At 44.3% G+C, this 19,704-nt stretch overlaps 2 protein-coding genes across 4 annotated transcripts; one reads left to right on the forward strand and one right to left on the reverse strand.

Annotated features, from left to right (window-relative positions):
- Positions 1 to 1,256: 1,256 nt before the first annotated feature.
- Positions 1,257 to 9,009, reverse strand: MDH2 (malate dehydrogenase 2). Its single transcript, XM_003211699.5, has 9 exons — positions 8,853 to 9,009; positions 7,037 to 7,205; positions 6,184 to 6,267; positions 5,390 to 5,499; positions 4,812 to 4,937; positions 4,092 to 4,169; positions 2,802 to 2,901; positions 2,241 to 2,392; positions 1,257 to 1,560 (listed from the first exon to the last, which is right to left on the reverse strand). The coding sequence occupies exons 1-9, from the start codon at positions 8,955 to 8,957 to the stop codon at positions 1,429 to 1,431; spliced, it is 1,056 nt and encodes a 351-aa protein (XP_003211747.1). The 5' UTR covers positions 8,958 to 9,009; the 3' UTR covers positions 1,257 to 1,428.
- A 35-nt stretch (positions 9,010 to 9,044) lies between these two features.
- STYXL1 (serine/threonine/tyrosine interacting like 1) lies at positions 9,045 to 19,353 on the forward strand. Of its 3 annotated transcripts, XM_085240768.1 has the most exons (10): positions 9,045 to 9,248; positions 9,979 to 10,040; positions 10,487 to 10,613; positions 10,944 to 11,000; positions 11,608 to 11,753; positions 12,750 to 12,895; positions 13,594 to 13,688; positions 16,012 to 16,121; positions 18,230 to 18,404; positions 19,215 to 19,353. In XM_085240768.1, the coding sequence occupies exons 1-9, from the start codon at positions 9,146 to 9,148 to the stop codon at positions 18,359 to 18,361; spliced, it is 978 nt and encodes a 325-aa protein (XP_085096894.1). In that variant the 5' UTR covers positions 9,045 to 9,145; the 3' UTR covers positions 18,362 to 18,404; positions 19,215 to 19,353. The 3 variants fall into 3 exon arrangements, with proteins under 3 accessions (XP_085096894.1, XP_003211767.3, XP_085096895.1); XM_003211719.5 differs by lacking the exon at positions 19,215 to 19,353 and having other exon boundaries at positions 9,046 to 9,248; positions 18,230 to 18,499; XM_085240769.1 differs by lacking the exons at positions 9,979 to 10,040; positions 19,215 to 19,353 and adding an exon at positions 9,429 to 9,604 and having other exon boundaries at positions 9,120 to 9,248; positions 10,473 to 10,613; positions 18,230 to 18,499.
- Positions 19,354 to 19,704: the final 351 nt, after the last annotated feature.

Below are 19,704 nucleotides of genomic sequence, written 5' to 3' on the forward strand. Positions count from 1 at the left end.
GCAGGAGGCAACAAAGCCAGCAGCAACCAAACAGCACCTACTGCCTTCGTCTACCTCTGCTCTCCCAGCTCACCCAGAGGTGCTGGGCTTCGGTGCTTCCTTCAGCTCATCAAAACAGAGCCCGTTCAACTTGGAATTCAACCTACATGGATTAGAGCAATTCAAAGCAATAGGGTAAGCAGCCCCCAGAGCACGGAGGAAGATTGAATTAATAGCTTCCTTCATTAAAGCTTACCTTCAAAGAACTCGGCAACAGAGCTTGTCATCACCATTTTCTTGCAGACGTTTATTTTTATATTCACAAGAGGATGAATGTAAAAGAAATCTATGTAGATGCTAAATCAAGGCCTTAGTTCTAACTAGAGAAAAGTCACTCTCAGCATTTTAATTATTTTCTTACAGCAGGACTGACATTTAAATCACTGTGCTTTTACTAACCCTTTAAAAGTCAAATTACATAAGAGATTCCAGCACCACAAGGTAGCAGAATATGCCAGCCTCCTGAAAAACCAACTATTTGGATCACTGATCAGATTCCTTTCGCAGGCCTCTGCAGCCCGTCTTGATCTTATTTGATCACTCCTCTTTTCCCAACTGTTGTGATGAAGCAGCAGCCCAGGAGAAAGCTAAAGCAGCAGCACAGCTGAGAGCTCAGAGGAGCTGCATGTAACCAGGCACCAGGATGGAGAAGGCCATGTAGAAAATGTCCCTACCAGGTTGCAGATCAGATGCTCAAAGGCAGTTCCTGTTGCAGCACAGAGCTGGTGTTGCTCAATTTCCCCACTTAGCTCTTCAGACAAAAGCTTGCTTCAGAGAACTGAAATGCCAACCTCAACTCAAAAGGCAGTTTGTTTTGCAACTTTCATAAACCAGTGACAGTACACAGGGAGGTGTAAAGCAGTCTGAGGATGAGCACGAGCGAGCTTTGTAAGCTGGACCACCTCCTCTTGTTTATCATCTCTGACCAGACAGCAGAGTGCCATCCAGTAAGATCTCATGATGCGGGGAGGAAATGCATGACTATTTTCAACACTAAATGTAATTTTAGGTTTCCTTAGCTCTGAAGTGCCTGTCACAGTCAGTCTGTACTACCACCTTCCCTTCTGCAAAGGAACCACTGACCCTCTTCATTGGGATCACTCACAAAATCTAGCAATTGGTTTACCCATTTTAAGAAGTTATTATCACTGATAACCTTTCAGAGACCTGCAGCTCCTACCTTCAAAAGACAAACACATTAAGATGATTCCATCCGGTACACTGAAAAAAAATGAGGCCATTTTATTGATGATCAGGCTTTGTTTTGACGACAATCGTTAAGCTAATACAGACAGACTTCAATCAAAGCACGAGCTTTGAATCAGAAGTCGTAAAGTGACATGATGCCTTAATAAATTAAGGAAGTTGGAATTCCTCCCCATCAACTCTTCACTTGAAGTTCTTTGCAAAATCCTCTCCTTTCTTAATAGAAGCCTTCAACTCAGCCATGGCCTCAGCAACCATCTTCTCTTCAAAGGGGGTGATCTTGCCAATGCCGAGGTTCTTCTCAATTCCATTTTTCTGAGGGAAAGAGGATTTAAGGATTAACTATTCATTGAATGATCTGGAGAACAATTTAACAGTTCTGATTATTTAATGTCCAGCTGAGGTGGGGACCCACCCTAGGACCTCTGCCATCTCTTCTGCCTGCCAAGCCTGTGCTTCCTTGCAAGGCTGTGAAGCTACTTGTTATTTATAGCAGCTTCTACAGCTTTCACAAACTTCTTGCTCACTTTTCATTTGGGTATAAATATTGACACATACATCCAAACTCTTCCCCTTTATTCTCTTCTAAGTCCATCCCTTCCCCAGTTATCAGCCAGAACAAAATATATTTGCATCCCAGCCGTATCAGGGCTGCAGCATCCTTGGTTATCGTTTTGCCCACAGGGTAAGAACAACTGTTCCTTCAGAGCTCAGTAGAGGTCCTGAAATCAATCCATTAATCCTAATCCATGCCGTGGTTCTGCATGCACCACAATTTCTGAGCAATTTGTTTGCAGAAAAGCAAGGTTTGTTGACTCTGGTTAACTATACGAAAGCTCTTCATAAATGGGCACAAACTCTTACATGTCTGTTTGGCTGTTATCTATAGAGATACTTAGCACTAGACTGAATTGAAATCACTGAATAAGAGCCACTAAATCTAAAGACTAGTTCAGTAACTGCTGTTTCTAAGTCTCATCATTTAATGCACATACTCCCAGTAGCAGAGGTGTAGAGAAGTATGGGCTCTCCGTCTCTTCCGAGCGAACAAAGGAACATTCAATAACCCCTTCCTTTCCATTCATGGCATCCACCAGAGAGAACACAAACCGAGCGCCAGCATAGGCCATGGACAAGGTGGCTGATCCTGTAAGAGATAAATCACTTTTAGAACAGGTCACATTTAAATTCAATACTTGTTTTAGTATCAAAAGCTTCCACACTGCTGAGTTTGCAGAGCTGCGGTACTTGGCCTCAAGCTCACAGACAGTTTGATAAAGCAACAGCTACGTGCTACGCAGCTGGGCAGATTTTATAAGAAACACCTTAATTAGAGAGAGAAGATGACTTTTAAATACCATACATCTTCAGGGCCCTGTTGATTTTTATACTTACCTACATACTAAGCTGTTTCTAGTACCACAGTTAAGATAGTCAGAACTGTAATCAGCTATTCCTAACTCTGCCTCCAGTTGTAGATAAGATTAAGCTGAAGAAAATTACATCCATTCAGCTGGACAAGAAGAATTACTTGGAAGCTGTAGCCAAGAACCAACCTGCTCCTGCTTTAGCTTTGACAACTTCAGTGCCAGCTTCTTGAATTCTCCCTGTAAGCTTTTCCAGTTGATCCTGAGGGAAGTCCACTTTTGGTGTGCACTAGATTAAAAAAAAAAAGTTGCTATCAAAGACCAGGACCTCTCCAGATTCATAAGGCCACTCAAGTGATACTTTTTGCACCATCACAGTTGTTACGAGTAATTCTTGAGCAGGAAAATCAGCTACCCCAGCTACAGATTGTGTGACAGACCGGCCAGCAGCTGCAGACATTCACTAAGGCTTCTGGCTGTTGCACGAACTGTAACGGTAAGCTAGTCATGCCTAGTTTACTCAAGGACAAACTGCAGCCTGATAGCAAAGCCAAGGCTTGGTTACTTCTACCATGTAGTCCTTTGCATAGACAGATGCCCTCCAAGCATGTACCAGCACTAAGGAATTTCAAGAAGCCACATGATAAATATTTGGGTCACCATGGCATTATGGAAGTCAAGAGCCTTATGGAGGATCCAGTCTGCAAGCAGTATTTAGGAAGTTAGTGAACCTTCAAATACAGCTACACAAGTCTGTTAAGCACAGCTGTTGCTGTCCTGATTGACTGACTGAGCACCCTCTCAGCATTCAGCTGTGCTAAAGCCCTTGCTCTTATTCCCTAAGACTGTCCTTCTGTGAAGGGTACTTTATTCCTCACTTACAGCAAAGCTTTTTGTCCTTTCTCCACTGACAGCTCCTTAGCCATGTCCTACCCGTCTCATTCAGCTGCAGCCTGCTTTAGAACTGTAATTCGTTTTTGGATTACATGCATGAAGGCAGCCTCTCTCTACCAATCATTCCTGAAGCAGGCCTCTCCACACAACTTGAGCTCTGCCTACTCGTTTCAATACTGGATGTTGAAAAAGTGATTCCAGTCCATTATGTCAAAAGCACTTTCATTATCCTGCTGAAGAAAAGCATTTACTCCACGCAACAGCCATCACAAAAAATGAGTGACAAAATAAAACACTGCCAAGACACCTGTAAACATGCTACACCTCAGTTCTTATTCCAGAACTACTGTAGGGAAAAAAACTGATGCTAATCAAGCCACTCAGAGCAATTCAGATGTAGCTCTTTACCTTTGAGTATCTTGCATCTCATCTCAGAATAAGATGAGCCACATGAGCAGGAAGGACTGTCCCTGCTGTGTCTCAGCATGCTCCATGCCCCACAAAGGCACTTGAAATCAACTCTAACATAGTGAGGAGGAACACCACACAGAGGCAGTGCCACACACAGCAGTTAATATGACTTACCTGGGAGATCAGAGGGATGATGGTCTTCCCTGCATGGCCACCAATAACTGGAACACTTACTCGAGCAGGATCTAAACCCTAAAGGAAACATTAAACTTCCCAGTTTCTGAGATGTACAGATAAGAAAAAAAAAAAAACATTTAAACCCACATTTTTTTCTGCTCTCAGTATCCTGACATCCAGAAATTTCAGAGGCAGCTACACTACAAGTGCAGTGCCAATCAATACAGTCAAACTCCAAGTTATTCATTCTGCTAACTTTAGATAGTCACAGAATAATATCAATGCAAGTTCAGATAAATAGCAGCAAAGGTACAAACTCCACCAGGGCTAGTAAGAGCAGTGAAGCCTTCACACTCTGTCCGATACCACACAGAGAATATCCTACAAGGTGCAGCACAGACATGACTTGCAAAGATATACTGCAAACCTCCCTCCTCCGGTTGCACCAGCAGGGCTGAAAGTGCCAAGAGAATGAGGGCAAACACGCAGCTCACTCACAGGGGAGATTTACGAAAGGAAAGGTCAAAGTCTCTTGAAGTAGGTTTTGTAAGAAACCCTATCCCCAGGCTCCTCTGCAAGGAATCACTGCTTTCAACTTCAGCTCTGCATAAATCTGAGCTGCTTCAGCTTTATTCTGTGATGTTTAGAAACATTTTGGTAGAACTGACGACAGAAGCACACAACAGCCTTTCCCCAGCATCCATCATTACAGCCTACCTTTAGCTCAGCCACAAAAGTATTTGCTCTGACAATGTCCAACGTTGTTACACCAAAGATTCTGTTAGGATTATACACACCGTGCTTCTTGAAAATCTCTGAAGTTATGGGTATGGTTGAATTTACCTGCAGGCAAAGACATGCAAGTGTTCATTGAAAACAGGAGCATAACAAAATCAATACATGAAATGAACTGGACGATAAACATCATATTTCCAACTTGAAGTCACCTGTAATCAGCCAATTCTTAATAGTAAGAACAACTTACAGGCAGGCTGGAACAAGTTTTTGTTATTTTAAACAACCACCGAGACAGTAGCTATAGCAGTATGTATTATAACCAGTCATAAAGAAGCTGAGATATCAAACTCTTCCACATACAAGTTTAATCTGACTTTGTTATATCTTATACAATCTGCTGACAGAGCCAAGCTTTTAGTTTTTCTTCTTGTTTTCCTGCAAATACTCCGTAAACCTCAAAGATACTGGTCAAAACTAGCAACAACTTGCAGATTATTTCAGTATTCTCAGATTGGATTTTCTTTTCTAGATTTTGAAGGTCTCCAGAAAATGCTTACCGGGTTGGAAATAATACAGATCATGGCTTCTGGACAATGCTTTGCACAGGCAGTTGTTAAAGTAGCAACAATGCTAGCATTGGTGTTGAACAGGTCATCACGGGTCATACCTAGAACACAACCAGTAAGTATTTTCAGTTACCTGTAGCCTATTCATCCCTCTCTGAAGTCACCTCCACAACCACAGCTGGAACATTAATTGATCTGTGCAAAATATTGCTAGCTGCAGGGCTGCCACCATGGAAAATGCAGAATTAGGATGAGAAATGAATGAAAGCCTAGACTTTTGTTACATTCCCAATTGCATACTAAAAAAAAAAAAAAAAAAAACCAACAGTGGAAATAGAAAAGATCAGAGATACTAAAAAGGCATTCATTCAGAGATGCTCAGATGCTCAGAGACATTATACGATTAACGCAGAACAAACAGACTATTCTATTCTGCTAAGAAAAGAAACAATGAAGCAGTTTTTGAACATAGTATTGCTCTGGGCAAAAAATATTTGGGGAGACTCAGGTTTAACTGCAGTGAAAAGTCTATGCACCTCCCCCTTTCAAAAGAACCCCAGAAATCAACGTTTCTCCCCATCTTATGAGCAACAATCTAAGACAGTGACTAACTGAGGTACCTGATACACAACAAGCTCTAGGTCAGTGTCATTTACAGACCACTTACATCCCAAGGCAACCAGAAAGTTTCCAAAAAGCAGCACCACAGCCTCCTGGAATGTACTGCAGTTCTGCAGAGATGCACTTCAGTGAAACCCTGGGGCTTTTTGTCATGGAGAACATACCTGGCTTCCTAGGGACTCCTGCAGGAATCACTACAACATCACAGCCCTTCAAACATTCTGGCAATTGCTCAGGTCCAAGGAAACCTGGAATGGAAGATTTGTAGACATTGTGTTTTCACCAATTTTTAAATAACTGGCAGTCTGAAGAACAAACTTATGCCTAAAGACATCTAATTTTGAATTTAGTTTTCAATTTTACACTCAGAAGCAAAGCAATAAGATTATGGATGGATGGATCTGATTTTCAAAGCCTACAAAATAAGTGGGTTAAGAAGCACACACTTGTAAGTTTCACATGCAGCCAGTTACTCCCTTTATGTATACATAATCTAAGATCCTAGCTGACTCAGTGCCCCCAGAAGAACTGCAGATAGGCACATTCAAGTGAAGCATAACCTTTTAGTGATCTTCAAATAAAACAAAGATCAGCAAATGAAGTATTCTTTGATTTCATCCAAAATTGATTGCTACCTCTGAAGAAAACAAGCACATACAATGCACACAGATGCCCCAGGAGCATTAAGACTACTTGTAGTCAAGATTTTAAATTCAATACTCAGGCTTTTTCCTGATATGACTTTATTAAATGTTTCCTGCCAGCTATTATGAATTCTCTTCCTACTGTGCAACCACAGACTACTTCTCATCTCCGTACATGCCAATCAATCAACTAAGCCTTAATTAGTCATGCATCACTTGAGGAAAAAAAGCTGCTTCAGCTGACATTAGGCTGATGATGTGAAGACTCCCCTTCACATGAAGTACAGCGACAGGCCAACCATCACACACACCTGAGGGGATCCTTCAGACAAGTTCAGCGTGCACAAAGTCCACCCACAGCCACTCACCGTACCTTTAACATTCGCTCTTGTCTCGATGTGACTGAGGTCAGCTGCAACACCAGGAGTGTGAGCGATATCATAAAGGCTGAGCCTGCTCACCAGAGGGCTGTTCTTCAGGAGAAGGGAGAGAGGCTGCCCAATCCCTCCTGATGCTCCCAGCACTGCCACCTTGGCATTGTTCTGAAGGAAAAATAAGAAAACGTGCTGATGAGTTGTTTGGCTAGTTAATGCAGAAGTGACCTTGGGGATTTCACCATGCTTTCTTTACTTTTAGTTCTGTTTCTCAATTTATTTACCAAGCACTATATAAATTTGCTTGCCTTAGCCCACAGAAAGCTATCACCACAACAGCTTCCCAAAGATCCTTGAGATTTGCTGGTTGGAAAAGGAGGACAAAAGTGTTCTTTGTGATCTGAAGCTCACAGAGAAAGCAGCATTCGGCAGAGCACTGAAGGGATCATCCTTCTTCAGCTGCAGACTTTTGACTAATACCTGCTCCTGTGGACATCCAGCTCATTCAGAGCAAAATGTGTGTTGCAATTTTTCCAGTTTTCAAAGCTATTACAAAAAAAAAAAAAAAGCCTTTCCATTTGGAAAACAATCAATACATTTATAGACTACAGTAAATGGAACAGCTATTGTACATACGTGAAGAAAATCTCTATGTCTGAAATAAAATTGTACCTGCAACTGCCTCAAAATTGAGCCCTGAGAACATTAAATTACAAACTTATAGCTCTGATTAAATGCAGCTGACAAGCAAGCAAAAATCAACCCTGCTTTGTTGCCCTGTGAACCCACTGTATCCAGATGTGCTCTCTGGAAGAAAGCTGTTTCTTTTGATGACCCCCCTGTGCCCGCAATGTAAGGAAAGCTATTTTAAAAGATCAGAAAAATTGTGAACTGTAATGTTCTGCCAAACTGATGGAGAACCAGAGGCTACTGCAGAGATGGAAGGTGCTAATGGCATTCTGTATCACCGTCCTACCAGATAAAGCTATAATTGCTTCAAGCTCACTGCAGGAACAGCTTAATTATTAGCTTAATAATAATTCACGGCATAATAAATAATCCACCCACAAGCTAGATCAATTTGCACCCAGCTCAGCATCCTTGCTACTGCAAGAAATACAATTTAGCACAAAACTCTTCAAAGGAAAGCAAAGTCTGATATTAGTCACTGCTGCACCCCGTGTTTATGACTGAGCTGATACCCTAAGATCAAAACCTCGTTGCTACTGAATATAATTCCTATTAAATTACACAATCCTCTCTCACAAAGCCTGTCTTTAGAGCTGTGGTAGCCATCCTGCACACACCACAGGATAACTGTTTCACTTAAAAGGCAGAGCTCTATCTCTATCCCTCCCTACCCAGCACCAAGCAGTACCTCCTGGTACCTGGAGGCCAGTACCCACACACAACAGATCAGAGAATATCCCCAACGGGAAAGGCCCCCAAGCATCAGTGAGCGATGCGTTGAAGCCCCGGCTCCACACAAGCACACCCCAAAATCAAACCACACATCTGACAGAGCTATCCGAGCACTTCTAGGACCCAGGATGCCGGCACACCACGGATCACCGTTACTAACTGCTCAGCCCTGCTCCAGGAAGATGCAGGCAGCACCTCGCCGGGCCCAGCCCGCCACACAGCCCCCCCACATAGAGTCCCCCTCCCCGCCCCCCCCCACACACAGCCCTCCTCAGCTTCACCTCAGCGCCCTACGAGTCGCCCCTCGCCCTTAGGCCGCCTCCCCCTGCCGGAAAGCCGGCTCCCAGCAGGCACCCAACGCCTCGGATCCCCTCTCATCCCCGAGGCTCGTACCTGGGCGCTAGTGGCCAGGCCGCGGCACAGGACGGCGGCGGGACGGGCGAAGCGGGACAGCATGGCGGCGGCTGTGACTCCAACGACCTCCACTGCGCCGCGCATGCACTGGCCAGCTACAGATCTCGCGAGATCAAATCTCGCGTGAATTCCTCGCACACCGCCTTCCTTTTCCACCCGCTGCGCTGCCGAGGAAGTCTCGCGAGATTTGCAGAGCCGTGTCGCTCTATAGCAACGAGGCGGTTGCGTTGCCATAGCAACGAGGGCGAAGAGGTCCGGGCCTGGTGCGAGGCATGGCGGGGGTGATGCTCTGTGAACCCACCGAGCTCTACAACATCCTCAACCAGCACCGCCGCTTCCCCAGGCTGTCCGAGCCCAACTACCTCATCCTGCTGGGTGAGCCTGTGGAGCACAGCGGGGTGGCTGGCAGGAGCGGGGCTGCTTTCCTCAGGAATGGGGCCTGTGAGCGTTGGTGGAGGAATTTCTCACCAGCCACGAGGCCTTGCTGTTGGGGCATTTCTGCCGCCTTTTTTCCATGGAGCAGCACTGCTTATTGTTCTTTTGTCCTTCGCACAGAGCAGAAAGCAGCAGTGTGTGGCATTTATTGCCACAGCGAGAAGCAATGAGCTTTCTATCCGTAGAAATTCTGGCTTAAATTGCATCTTCCCCTCTCTGAACTGCTCCAGGGATGGGCTGCACCTTCCCAGAAGTGGCAGTGCTGACAGGCAGCCCTTGGCCATCACGAAGCATCTGTATCCTTCACAGTGCCAGCACCCCCAGATGGAACCGTGTGTTGCAGTGTGTTTAGGCTTGCAATCAGGCAGTATGGGAGCAGGGTGGAGGTCCCCACTGTTCCCCTTACAGCCTCCCCAGGTCTGTGAGCATGGCAGCGCTGTGGCTGTGGGCATCCCTGGGTGCTACATGTGTTCAGACTCACATCAGTGTCAGGGTTTGTTATATCCATTTGGAAAGTCTCACTTGCAAAGAAGCAGAATCTCTTTCTCTCGTTATGCTGGTGCTTGAATTCCCACCGAACAAATTAAGAACAGGATTCTACAATATAAATGTCAGATAAGCCAACTGCTTTGTTTCGGTTGAGTGGTAGTGGTGTTTGTTTTTTTTTCAGATGCCCGCACTCTTCGTGAGTACAATGAAAGCCACATCATTACAGCACGCAGGATTGAACAGGTGAGGTGGGACTATACTTTGTGTAAACCATCTCTGGATTTAGCAATTAAGCAATAGCACAGAACTGGTTTAGAAACCAAGGGAGTTGTCCTCACCTCTCCCCAGCCTGTTCCAGCCGTGTTCCTGCCACTGGGGGGATGTGTTCACAAAGACAGAAAAACTGGCCTCAGTAGCCCAAGGAATTGGCATGCTGAAGTTGTATAGCAGGAAAAATATTGCACAAGAATTGACGTAGTGTTGGCTTGTCTCATAAAGGGCAGCATGGGCATCTCTACCACAGCAGCTGATGAAGCAATCTGAAGTGGTTTGTGTGATTTCTGAATTCTACCCGGGTCTTTCAGAATAAAGTGCAATTGCAGGCCCAAGTCTGTTCATTGTGTTGATTGTGCCACAAGAAAAGTATGATGTTGTACTCCTGATGGAATTCTTCAGTGATTTTTTTTCAGAGCCCTACAGGGGAGTATCTGGTGCCAGATTCTGAGGAACTGGCATGTGTCAGATACTGCGTGGTGTATGACTGTATGACCAGCTCTTTGGACTTCTATGACTCTGAGGAAGAGGAAAAAGAAAAAGGTAGATGTGGCTCGTGTCAGTCAAAACCTCACAGCAGGATGGATTGTTCTTCCTCCTCCTCATTTACTTCTGTGAGCTTACTGGACAAAGTGCAAATTTACTCGATTTTATTTGGAAAAAAATGAACATCTGTGCTATGCCTTTGTTAAATAACAAAGTGTTGCATATGTTCTTAAACATAAAGCATGATTTTATTTCAAAGATTTCTGGCAGGCCTGGTTTTCTATGTGTGATCCCTTTGAAGTTCTTTGTTGCATGTAAGGAATAAATTTTTATTTTTTTTCTTCTACATCTCACTGAAATTGGGCTTGTCCAACAATTGCCTTTCAGGAAGCAATGATTCTTCAGAGACTGAACACTCTAAGCCAAGTTCCTCATGTTCACAGAGTGAGTACTTCCTTCTTTGAGGATTACAAAACACCTTTATCCTATTTAAGAGGACCTAGCTTTAGGGGTGCTGATGTGAAGAAGTTCACTGCGAAATGCAAAGAGCTGGAAACTTTCATGTAGCTGTTCAGCCTTCCTTGACCCATGTGGAAATGTTTAATTGTAACACATTCTGTAGTAAGATGTTCCAGAAGGGAAGGTGTGAAGAAACAAAAGCAAACTTCTGTTTTCCTGATCTGTTTCTAAAGCAGGAATAGTGACAGGCAACTTGGATCTCACATAGAAGAAGGGGGAGCAACCATCTTGTGTAATATGGGAAGTTATTGCAAGCATTTCCCAAAGAATAGTGGGGAGAAAACAAAAGCGTTATCTGGTCCTACAAAAGAAACCAGGAGAGGAATAAAAGATCAGCACTAGAGGTGAACAGCAGCATTCCTTGTTACTGTCCTCAAGCTACAGTTAAATAAGCCCAGCTTTTAACAAGGCTTTTTACAGCCCATAAGATGAAATGGAGCTTACTGTGAGTGTCAGTGGGCCAGGTTTAGCCTGCAGTGCCGCTGGATGCACACCAAACGTGCCCCAGCAGATTCCTTTTTGCTCTCACTAGATGCTGAGGAAGGAACTGCTGCCCGACAAGCCAGAAGCTTGCAGCAGTTCACCCGCCATCCGGTGCTTGTCCTGAAGGGAGGATACAAACGTTTCTCAGCTTGCTATCACTTCCTGAGGACTCAGAAGATATTGTGGATGCCTCAGGTGAGACTAACTTGCAAATAGAAGACGTGAGCCTTCGCGTTCAAGTGATGATGATTAATGAATTCAAGCTGGATGGTGCTGTAAACCTGATATCAGAGTAATTTCAAACAAAGGAATTAAATGTAATTTGAGTTACTGTGCTTGCCCCAGGTGTCACCACAAGTTCTTCTGCAGCCACACTTTGCCTTTTTTTTCTTCTTCTATTGCATGAAAATACAGCTCATGAAACAACCAGGGAAGCTTTCTCTGATAACCCCGAAGCTGGCCTACTGGAGAGTCCAGATAACTAAACAAACAGTAGCAAACAATGGCAAAGAAGGCTGGTTCCAGTTTACTCTCTTTTATATGCAGCTATCTGAGCTGTTACGCAGTCAGTGTTTTCAGACAGAGGTATGACATCTATCAAACATTGTGTTTCATGTCTATAAAGCCTTTTGTCTGGAAGGATCACAAAGCAAGCACTCTGTTTAAGCTGTTGCTCTCCATTGCTTCAAATTATTGAGCTGTTTGGTTCAGGTGTAGCATTACTGAGTATCAATTATGGATGTAGAAGCACCGTCAGCTACTTGTGTATTTTTGTTGTCAGCCCTTATGCTGCACAAAGCAGAAATAGCTGCAGACTTGTGCTGTGCCACTACATTGCACCTGCAGCTCTGCAGGTGGCGGATGACTTCATTTAGCTTTGTGAACAACAACCAGGGAAAACTTCAAATGAATCTGTTACACTGCTTGAGACATTGCAAAAAATGTATTCTTCCACTTGTTTAGTTAGGATTTGTTTCAAGTAATGCCACAATGAAAACATTTTTGTTAATTATTCTCAGTAAATCTAGCAAATACTTCAACACTTCAGAAAATCCAGGTGATTGAACGAATCGTTACACTTGAGTGTGTCACGGGCTGTTGACTAAATGTGTGCTCATTTTTGCACGTGACTTCTGTTTAAGAAAGGAGCAAATATACTCTAAACTGAGTCCACAGCTTCTCTCCTTGCAGGAACTCGACAATTTCGAGCCATACCCTGTAGAAATACTGTCTGGAAAGTTATATATGGGCAATTTCAAGCAGGCCTGCGACCAACAAATTCAGAAAGATTTGAAGATCAAAGCACAAGTCAACATTTCTGAACAGCCTGCAACGCTGTAAGTTGTTCAGGGTATGTTCTTCCCAATATCTGTGCCTGTGAAAAAAGTGAGGTAGCATATGAGTGAATGCCTGTAAACTTTGAAGGAAAACTCTTTTTTTCACAGCAGATTTGAGTGCTGTTTCACACTTAGTTCTGTGATCTCTACCTGCATAGCACTTATGCTTTCCTTCAGCCATCTGTCACAACATGGATGGACTGGGTGAGAGAAGAACTGGGAGCCCTTGGCATTTCCAGTCTGTCATGCTTTCACGTTTCAGTTTTCATGTTTGTCCCATTAGTTCTCTGTGTTGAATTCTCTGCACTTCTGGAAGAGGAGGATGCTGTAGAAGAAAACAGCTGAAGTGAAGCAGGGATCTCTGCTGACAGAATTGCCAACATGCATGCTGCAAAGGCATGCTTGCTTTCAGTTTATCTGTTTCCATATAGCTCTCAGATAAAGGAAGCTGAAGCATAAAGTTAAGGCATCAGTACTAGTACCATGTAGAATGCAAAATCTAAGTAATTAAATTGGTTCTGCATTACAAATGCCTTAGTGTTTTACCATAATGATTCCTTATCATAATGTTAGTAATGACAATGATGAAAAATTCACACATGTAACAGCAATCAAAATTATCAGCTTGCCTCCAACAACCAATTTTTTCCCCATAGTTGCTTTGCTGGTCCATGTAATGCTACGTACTCTTTTTACAGGTTGGCAGAAGAAGGCAAATACCTCCATATATCTGTTCCAGATTCGCTTGAAGCAGATCTTTTTTCTTCCTTTTCTACAATTTGTCATTTCATTGGTGAGTTGTTTCTGATTTGGAATTCCTGAGCTCTCAGTCACTCCAAGATATTAAAATGGAGTGACTGCAATTCACTGAATAGGAAGCTCAGACAGGCAGGTCACAATCTTTGAAGATCAGTGTACTCCCAAACTAGTCCACACCCTAATGGATACCAGAGCTGCCTCAGTAACCAGACTGATGGACAGAGACAAGATTTTAGAGGGCATCTGATGCTGATGTTCCTACTTATTTTAAAGAATAGTCACTGCAATAGTAGAGAGCTTTGCAGTAGGTGTGAGAAGGCTTTGCTGTAGGATGTCTACCAGAGCTGCATAGGATTCCCCCCGTTCTTCTATTTTTAAATACAACCCTCTGATTCTTACCAGCCCAAATCTTCAACCACCAGAGTTTTAGCTGAACAGGAGTGTGGCACACATGGGAAAACTTACTGCAAAATGCTCTGAATCCTTGGGACTGGTGGGATTGACAGTGCAGACTCACCATAAAGCCTAGGGCAATTTTAAGTTTGCACAGCATAAATTTGCCTTCAGGTCATTGTATCAGAGAGGGCAAGAAAAAATGTACCAGCTCAGCACCTGCAACAGCACAGCAGACACAGTTCCTGCAGACTTATCCTATAATGGTGTTCAACAGCACCTTTATCTTCTATCACACTTACAAAATAGCATCTGCCACAGACTAAAGCCCTGCTCTACTAGGTCATGCAGACCCAGAAGCAGATCAGTCGGTTCCTACGGACAGTATAATTCAAAAACAAAATAAGAAGTAACAACTGGACACAAAGAGACAAGGAAATGATAGGTGCAGATATAATTTGGATATAATTCTGTAGTCCTAAACTGAATTTCGTGACTTGTGTGACATTGAAACCTGAATGTTGATCTCCACTTACGTATCCTTCATTATACCTCGAGTTTTCTTTTTGCAGCAGTATTTCAGAAGTCTCTTTCTTACATCAGCATGTGGAAGCTTCCAAAATAGACTCTTAGACTTTGTTAGCTGTGGATACTGTGAAAGTGCATACTGTTTATTTGATAAGTTTTGAGTAGATTACTTTAACTGGAATGGTTATGGGTGAACACTAAAGCTCTCCACAAACCCTGAGAGAGGGGTGTGGGTATTCTCATGCTTGGAGTCTGTTGGACTGAGGCCATTTCTGCTCCTAGGCCTTACCTTACGATAGAAAACTGTAGTGCTTGAAAAAAAAACAACAACTTCTTGACAACAGTAGAAGCAGCTTTGCCCTACAAATTCCACACTGCACTTGCTGATATTCCAAAAACACGTCATGCTATCTATTCTGGAGAGGGAAGGAAAGCATTAAAAGAGTTATTAATAAATCATAAAGCTATTTATGCATAGGTGGTGGAGTTGATGTGGTGAGCAGTGAGTGACAGCATTCTCAGCCAAGTGGGCTTTGCTTTTGTAGAAAAAGAGTTTGCTGATCTTCGTAATTTTCGCTGCAAATCATCCACATCATCATAAAAACGGTGCCCTGTCTGGTGTGCACATGCTGATCCCCACAGAACCATAGAATTGCTGAGGTTGGAAAAGACCTCTAAGATCACCCAGTCCAACCATCCACCTACCACCACTACTGCCCTCTGACCATGTCCCTAAACACTACATCTACCCTTAAACACCTCTGGGGCAGTGACTTCCCCCCATCCCTGGGCAGCCCATTCCAATGCCTGCCCACTCTTTCTGAGAGGAAATTCTTCCTAATATCCAACTTAAATCTCTCCTGCTGCAACTTGAAGCCATTCCCTCTTGTCCTACTGCTGTTCCCTGGGAGAAGAGGCCAACTCCCACCTCACCACAACCTCCTTTCAGGCAGGTGTAAAGAGCAAAGGGTAAAGGATTTGAGTCTGAGTCCTTGTCAGTTTGAGAGCTGATTCCTCCAGCTTGAGTGCAGAACAGTTAGGTTTGCATTCAACAGAAATTTTGTCATCTTTAAACCTATCTAAAAGACTTTGAGTTGCTGATGTGATGCTGACCACAGCTGATTGGTGATGGCAGGCCACTTTTCGTCACAGTTCTCTGACATGAAGTTGACACTGATCTGTCATGAAGCACTGACTGGTCGTTGTCATTTGGTTCTGGTCCTCAAAGCTCCTTTTTAACTCAGTGGGGTTTTAAGAAAGGCAGATGCTTAAAGAAACAAGAGCTGGCAGTGCACATCTGTTCCTATCAGGGTTAATGATGGTTCCTGTCGCTCAGGCTAGCAGCCTGCCAGTTTTCACTGAATTAGAGCTTGACTGTACAATTGGAAATTTGATTTCCCAGCTCACTAATTTGTGATTGGTGTTTCTTTATGCAGACACCCAGCTGGATCTCGGAGCAGTGCTGGTGTTCTCTAGCCTGGGGATAAGCCGGAGCAGCACAGTAACCATGGCCTATCTTATGCATTCCTTCCAGTTTTCCCTGAAGGTACATCACTGTCATCCTTCCCACAGATACTGGCTGAATCTGCAGTTTATTTCTGCTCCTGAAGCCTCGTTACTGTAGTAATGAGAAAGAATTTATCCGTGTATTCATGCAGACTACCCAGCTGACAATGTAAGAGATTCTGTTACATCTGTTGGATCTTCCTGGTGTCATTAAGGAGGTGGCATAGCTGTGATTTTGGATTTGTGAGTCCTTAGCTGCCACCTGTGATGTTCTTGTATTTCCCTGCTTAATAGGGAAATCCAGTCCCACAGGGCTATGAAAATAAACCAATGGTTACAGATCTTAGCTCTCCCACTCTGAGAAAAAGAGTATCTGGAAGCTATTAAGTTAATCCCATCTCCTAATACCACGGGGTTACAGGGCAATTCATACCCCAGTGTTTGCAGAGCTCTGATTTACCACTGTGCTCATCAGCACCGACTTTGTCTGAAACCATTTTATTTCCCCAGAAGCAATCCCCTCCCACAGACATTACTGTAAAGAAATCTGGAACTGGATAATACTAGCCCACAAGGGATGTACAGGTTAAAAGAACAGTACATCTTGTTCCAGAGCTCTGAATAACATAAGAAAAATAACAAAGGAAGGCTGAAAATGACTCAGAGGTGTGCAAAGACTAGTGGCCTCTCCCCAAAAGCCAGGCCATTTTTCCCTTTGCATACAACACGTGGGCACAGTGCTGCTGTAGGCAATGGCTTGTGGTGCCTGCTTAGCACAGACCAGACTTCTTCCCTATGAAAACCAAAAGGTTTCTCCTTAAAAATCTTGTCTTCCTTTGTGTGACCTCCTTTGGAAGCTGGAAAGGACTGACTCACACCTCACTGAAGCTGGGCCTTTATCTAATCATTTAATTGATTTTGTGCAAACATTTGCAACATAAGAGGAAATCTCTTAGCATCAGTGTGTGCCAAAGTGTAATTTCAGGCTGAGTGTGCCAGCCGGGCAGCAGACACTGCTTGGTGTTTGCCAGTAATGCTGGGTGTGATTGCTCCAGCTCATTGATAACTGTTCCCTTGCTGTTTTCTCCTGCATGCTGAGTTACCAGAGGCATTTGCAACAGCAGTGTGAAAGTCAAAGGCTGATCCTTGCAGGTTCTCTCAGTACTAGCAGGTTGGTCCCAGCACTTTGCCAAGTGCAGCGGTCTCCCGCAGCTGGCCTGGGCCAAGCTTTCCTGCAGGATTGCCCTGACAGACTGGTTTGTTCCTTACAGGCAAAGGCAGTACAACAGATTCCTGTGTGATTCTTCACCCAGTCTAGGCTAACATGTCCAAAAATGTCCCATGGCAGAGATATCTCATGAGAAACCCAGATTTGGGGTGTGTGCCCCCTTATTCTGTTAGTGATTGATAGTGGAGTTCAGGGGAAGCACAGACATGCAGAACACAGGCACAGAGGAGTAAATACTGGAAGATCAGAGCCTGCAGAATTGGTGAGATTAGAAAAACAAATCCATGGAAAGCTATCTTGTAACCTTTGGTCTCATTACGCTTAAGCAATCCTCTGATTGCTGGGGGACTTTCAGAAGCAGGAAGATGAGCACTACTGGGGAAATCCAGGGGTGTAGCAAGAGTAAAGCAGTGTAACACTGGTGGAGTTGCCCTGCATGTAGCAGAATCCTGATTTCATGGAACCAGCAGATCATTAAGATGGCTGTAATTAACGTGGTGGGATAACTGGAGTTTAATAGGTGCTCTGCCACATCAAGGTGCAGTAGTTCAGAAACATGATAACCTTTGTCCCTTATGTGCAAATAGCTGATACATTGCTGTTCTGCTTATCATCCATGAAAGAATTAGCTTTTTGGAGGAGAAAATCCAGGACTGCATTTCTCCATTGGTGTAAAACAATGCAAGATACATACGAGAGAAGGCTGAGCTGTCCTCATGCTCAGGAAAGCAGGATGAAAAGTTGAAAGGCTTCTCGCAAGTTCACATCTGGATCCCATCTGCCCATAGTTTGGCAGCCAAAGTCCATCCCAGGGAGCAAACACGAAGCTGTTTTGTTCACAAGCAGAGCTGCTTGGTATAAATACAAGAAATTCATTTTCAGCTCCAATTTCTAACACTTCTTTGCTTTCTCTTTTTCAGAAAGCTTGGGACTACGTTCTGAAATGCAAAACGAATGTGAGACCACACCGGGGCTTTGTGAAACAGCTTTCAGACTGGGAGGCTCAAATCTATGGGACCACCATCACTGATGTCTCTGAACCCAATTACTGAGCACAGGGAAGGATGCTTCTTTGTCTGCCCCAGTGCCTCATCTGTAGGTAGAAAGTGAACTCAACTCTGTTGACAAAGCTGTTAACATAACAGAATTGTTTTTATCTTTAGCTCTAATAAATGGAGTCCATATTTGGAGCTGTAAGGGATGCTGGTGAGGGTGTGGGCTTGGGGAGAGCAAGACCTGCAGGGTATGGCCCACTGAGCACAGCTTGCCTCTCCTGTAAGTTAGGGGGCTTGTGACCACATTACTGGGCATTCTCTCTGCCCCAGCTAGGGACGTTGTTGGGGTTCTCTCTGAAAAGATTTGTAGAATCACTAAGATTGGAAATAGACCTCTAAGATATCAGTCCAACCGTCCACCTACCACCAGCACTGCCCACTGCCCACATCCCTCAGTGCCACATCCCTACAGCTCTGGATCATCTCCAGGGATGGTGAACCCCCTCCCTGTGCAGCTGTGCCACTGCAGCACCGCTCTTTGGAGAAGAAATTGTCCCTCGTATCCAACCTGAGTGTCCCCTGGTGCAACCTGAGGCCATTCCCTCTTGTCCTACTGAAAAAGTTCACTGACTCATGGCCTTGGATGGCAGATGTAGAGCGTGGGCTTGCAGCCCAGGGACACACAGCATTTCCCCATTTTCAGGTGTGCTTTTGCTCACCCAGTAACCTGACTTTGCCCAGCAGATGAATTTGAAGCCCCAAACTCAAGTGCATACCACCCTCAGCCCTGCAACACTACAAATTCCTTGCACTGATAGCACAAAACAAAACAAAAAAAAACAAAACAAAACAAAATAAAACAAAATGCCCTTGGCCTCTCCTTGAACAAAATCTATCACTGCGTGTTTAGGTTGGCAGCACCGAAACCCCTCCGAGCCCAGGCTGCCCAGCATCCCTCCATCCCGTCCTTGAGCAGCACAGGGCCAGCATGGCACAGCATGGCACAGCATGGCACAGCATAGCATGGCACAGCATGGCACAGCATGGCACAGCATAGCATGGCATAGCATGGCACAGCATGGCACAGCATAGCATGGCATAGCATGGCACAGCATGGCACAGCATAGCATGGCATGGCATGGCATAGCATGGCATAGCATGGCACAGCATGGCATAGCATAGCGTGGCATAGCATGGCATGGCATGGCATGGCATAGCGTGGCATAGCGTGGCATGGCATGGCGTGGCATGGTATAGCATGGCATAGCGTGGCATGGCATAGTATGGCATGGCATAGCATGGCATAGCATGGCATAGCGTGGCATAGCATGGCATAGCATGGCATAGCGTGGCATAGCATGGCATAGCATGGCATAGTGTGGCATGGCATAGCATGGCAT

The sequence above is a fragment of the Meleagris gallopavo genome, chromosome 21 (assembly GCF_905368555.1).
Source record: "Meleagris gallopavo chromosome 21, MGAL_WU_HG_1.1, whole genome shotgun sequence".
NCBI lineage: Eukaryota > Metazoa > Chordata > Aves > Galliformes > Phasianidae > Meleagris > Meleagris gallopavo.

Coding starts and splice junctions, on each gene's coding strand:
- MDH2 (XM_003211699.5), bottom strand. CDS start 8,957: ATGCGCGGCGCAGTGGAGGTCGTTGGAGTCACAGCCGCCGCCATGCTG. Junction 7,206..8,852: donor GCCTGGCCACTAGCGCCCAG/GTACGAGCCTCG, acceptor TTTTTCCTTCAG/AACAATGCCAAGGTGGCAGT. Junction 2,902..4,091: donor TCATCCCTCTGATCTCCCAG/GTAAGTCATATT, acceptor TTTTTAATCTAG/TGCACACCAAAAGTGGACTT.
- STYXL1 (XM_085240768.1), top strand. CDS start 9,146: ATGGCGGGGGTGATGCTCTGTGAACCCACCGAGCTCTACAACATCCTC. Junction 11,001..11,607: donor AAGTTCCTCATGTTCACAGA/GTGAGTACTTCC, acceptor TGCTCTCACTAG/ATGCTGAGGAAGGAACTGCT. Junction 16,122..18,229: donor CCTTCCAGTTTTCCCTGAAG/GTACATCACTGT, acceptor TCTCTTTTTCAG/AAAGCTTGGGACTACGTTCT.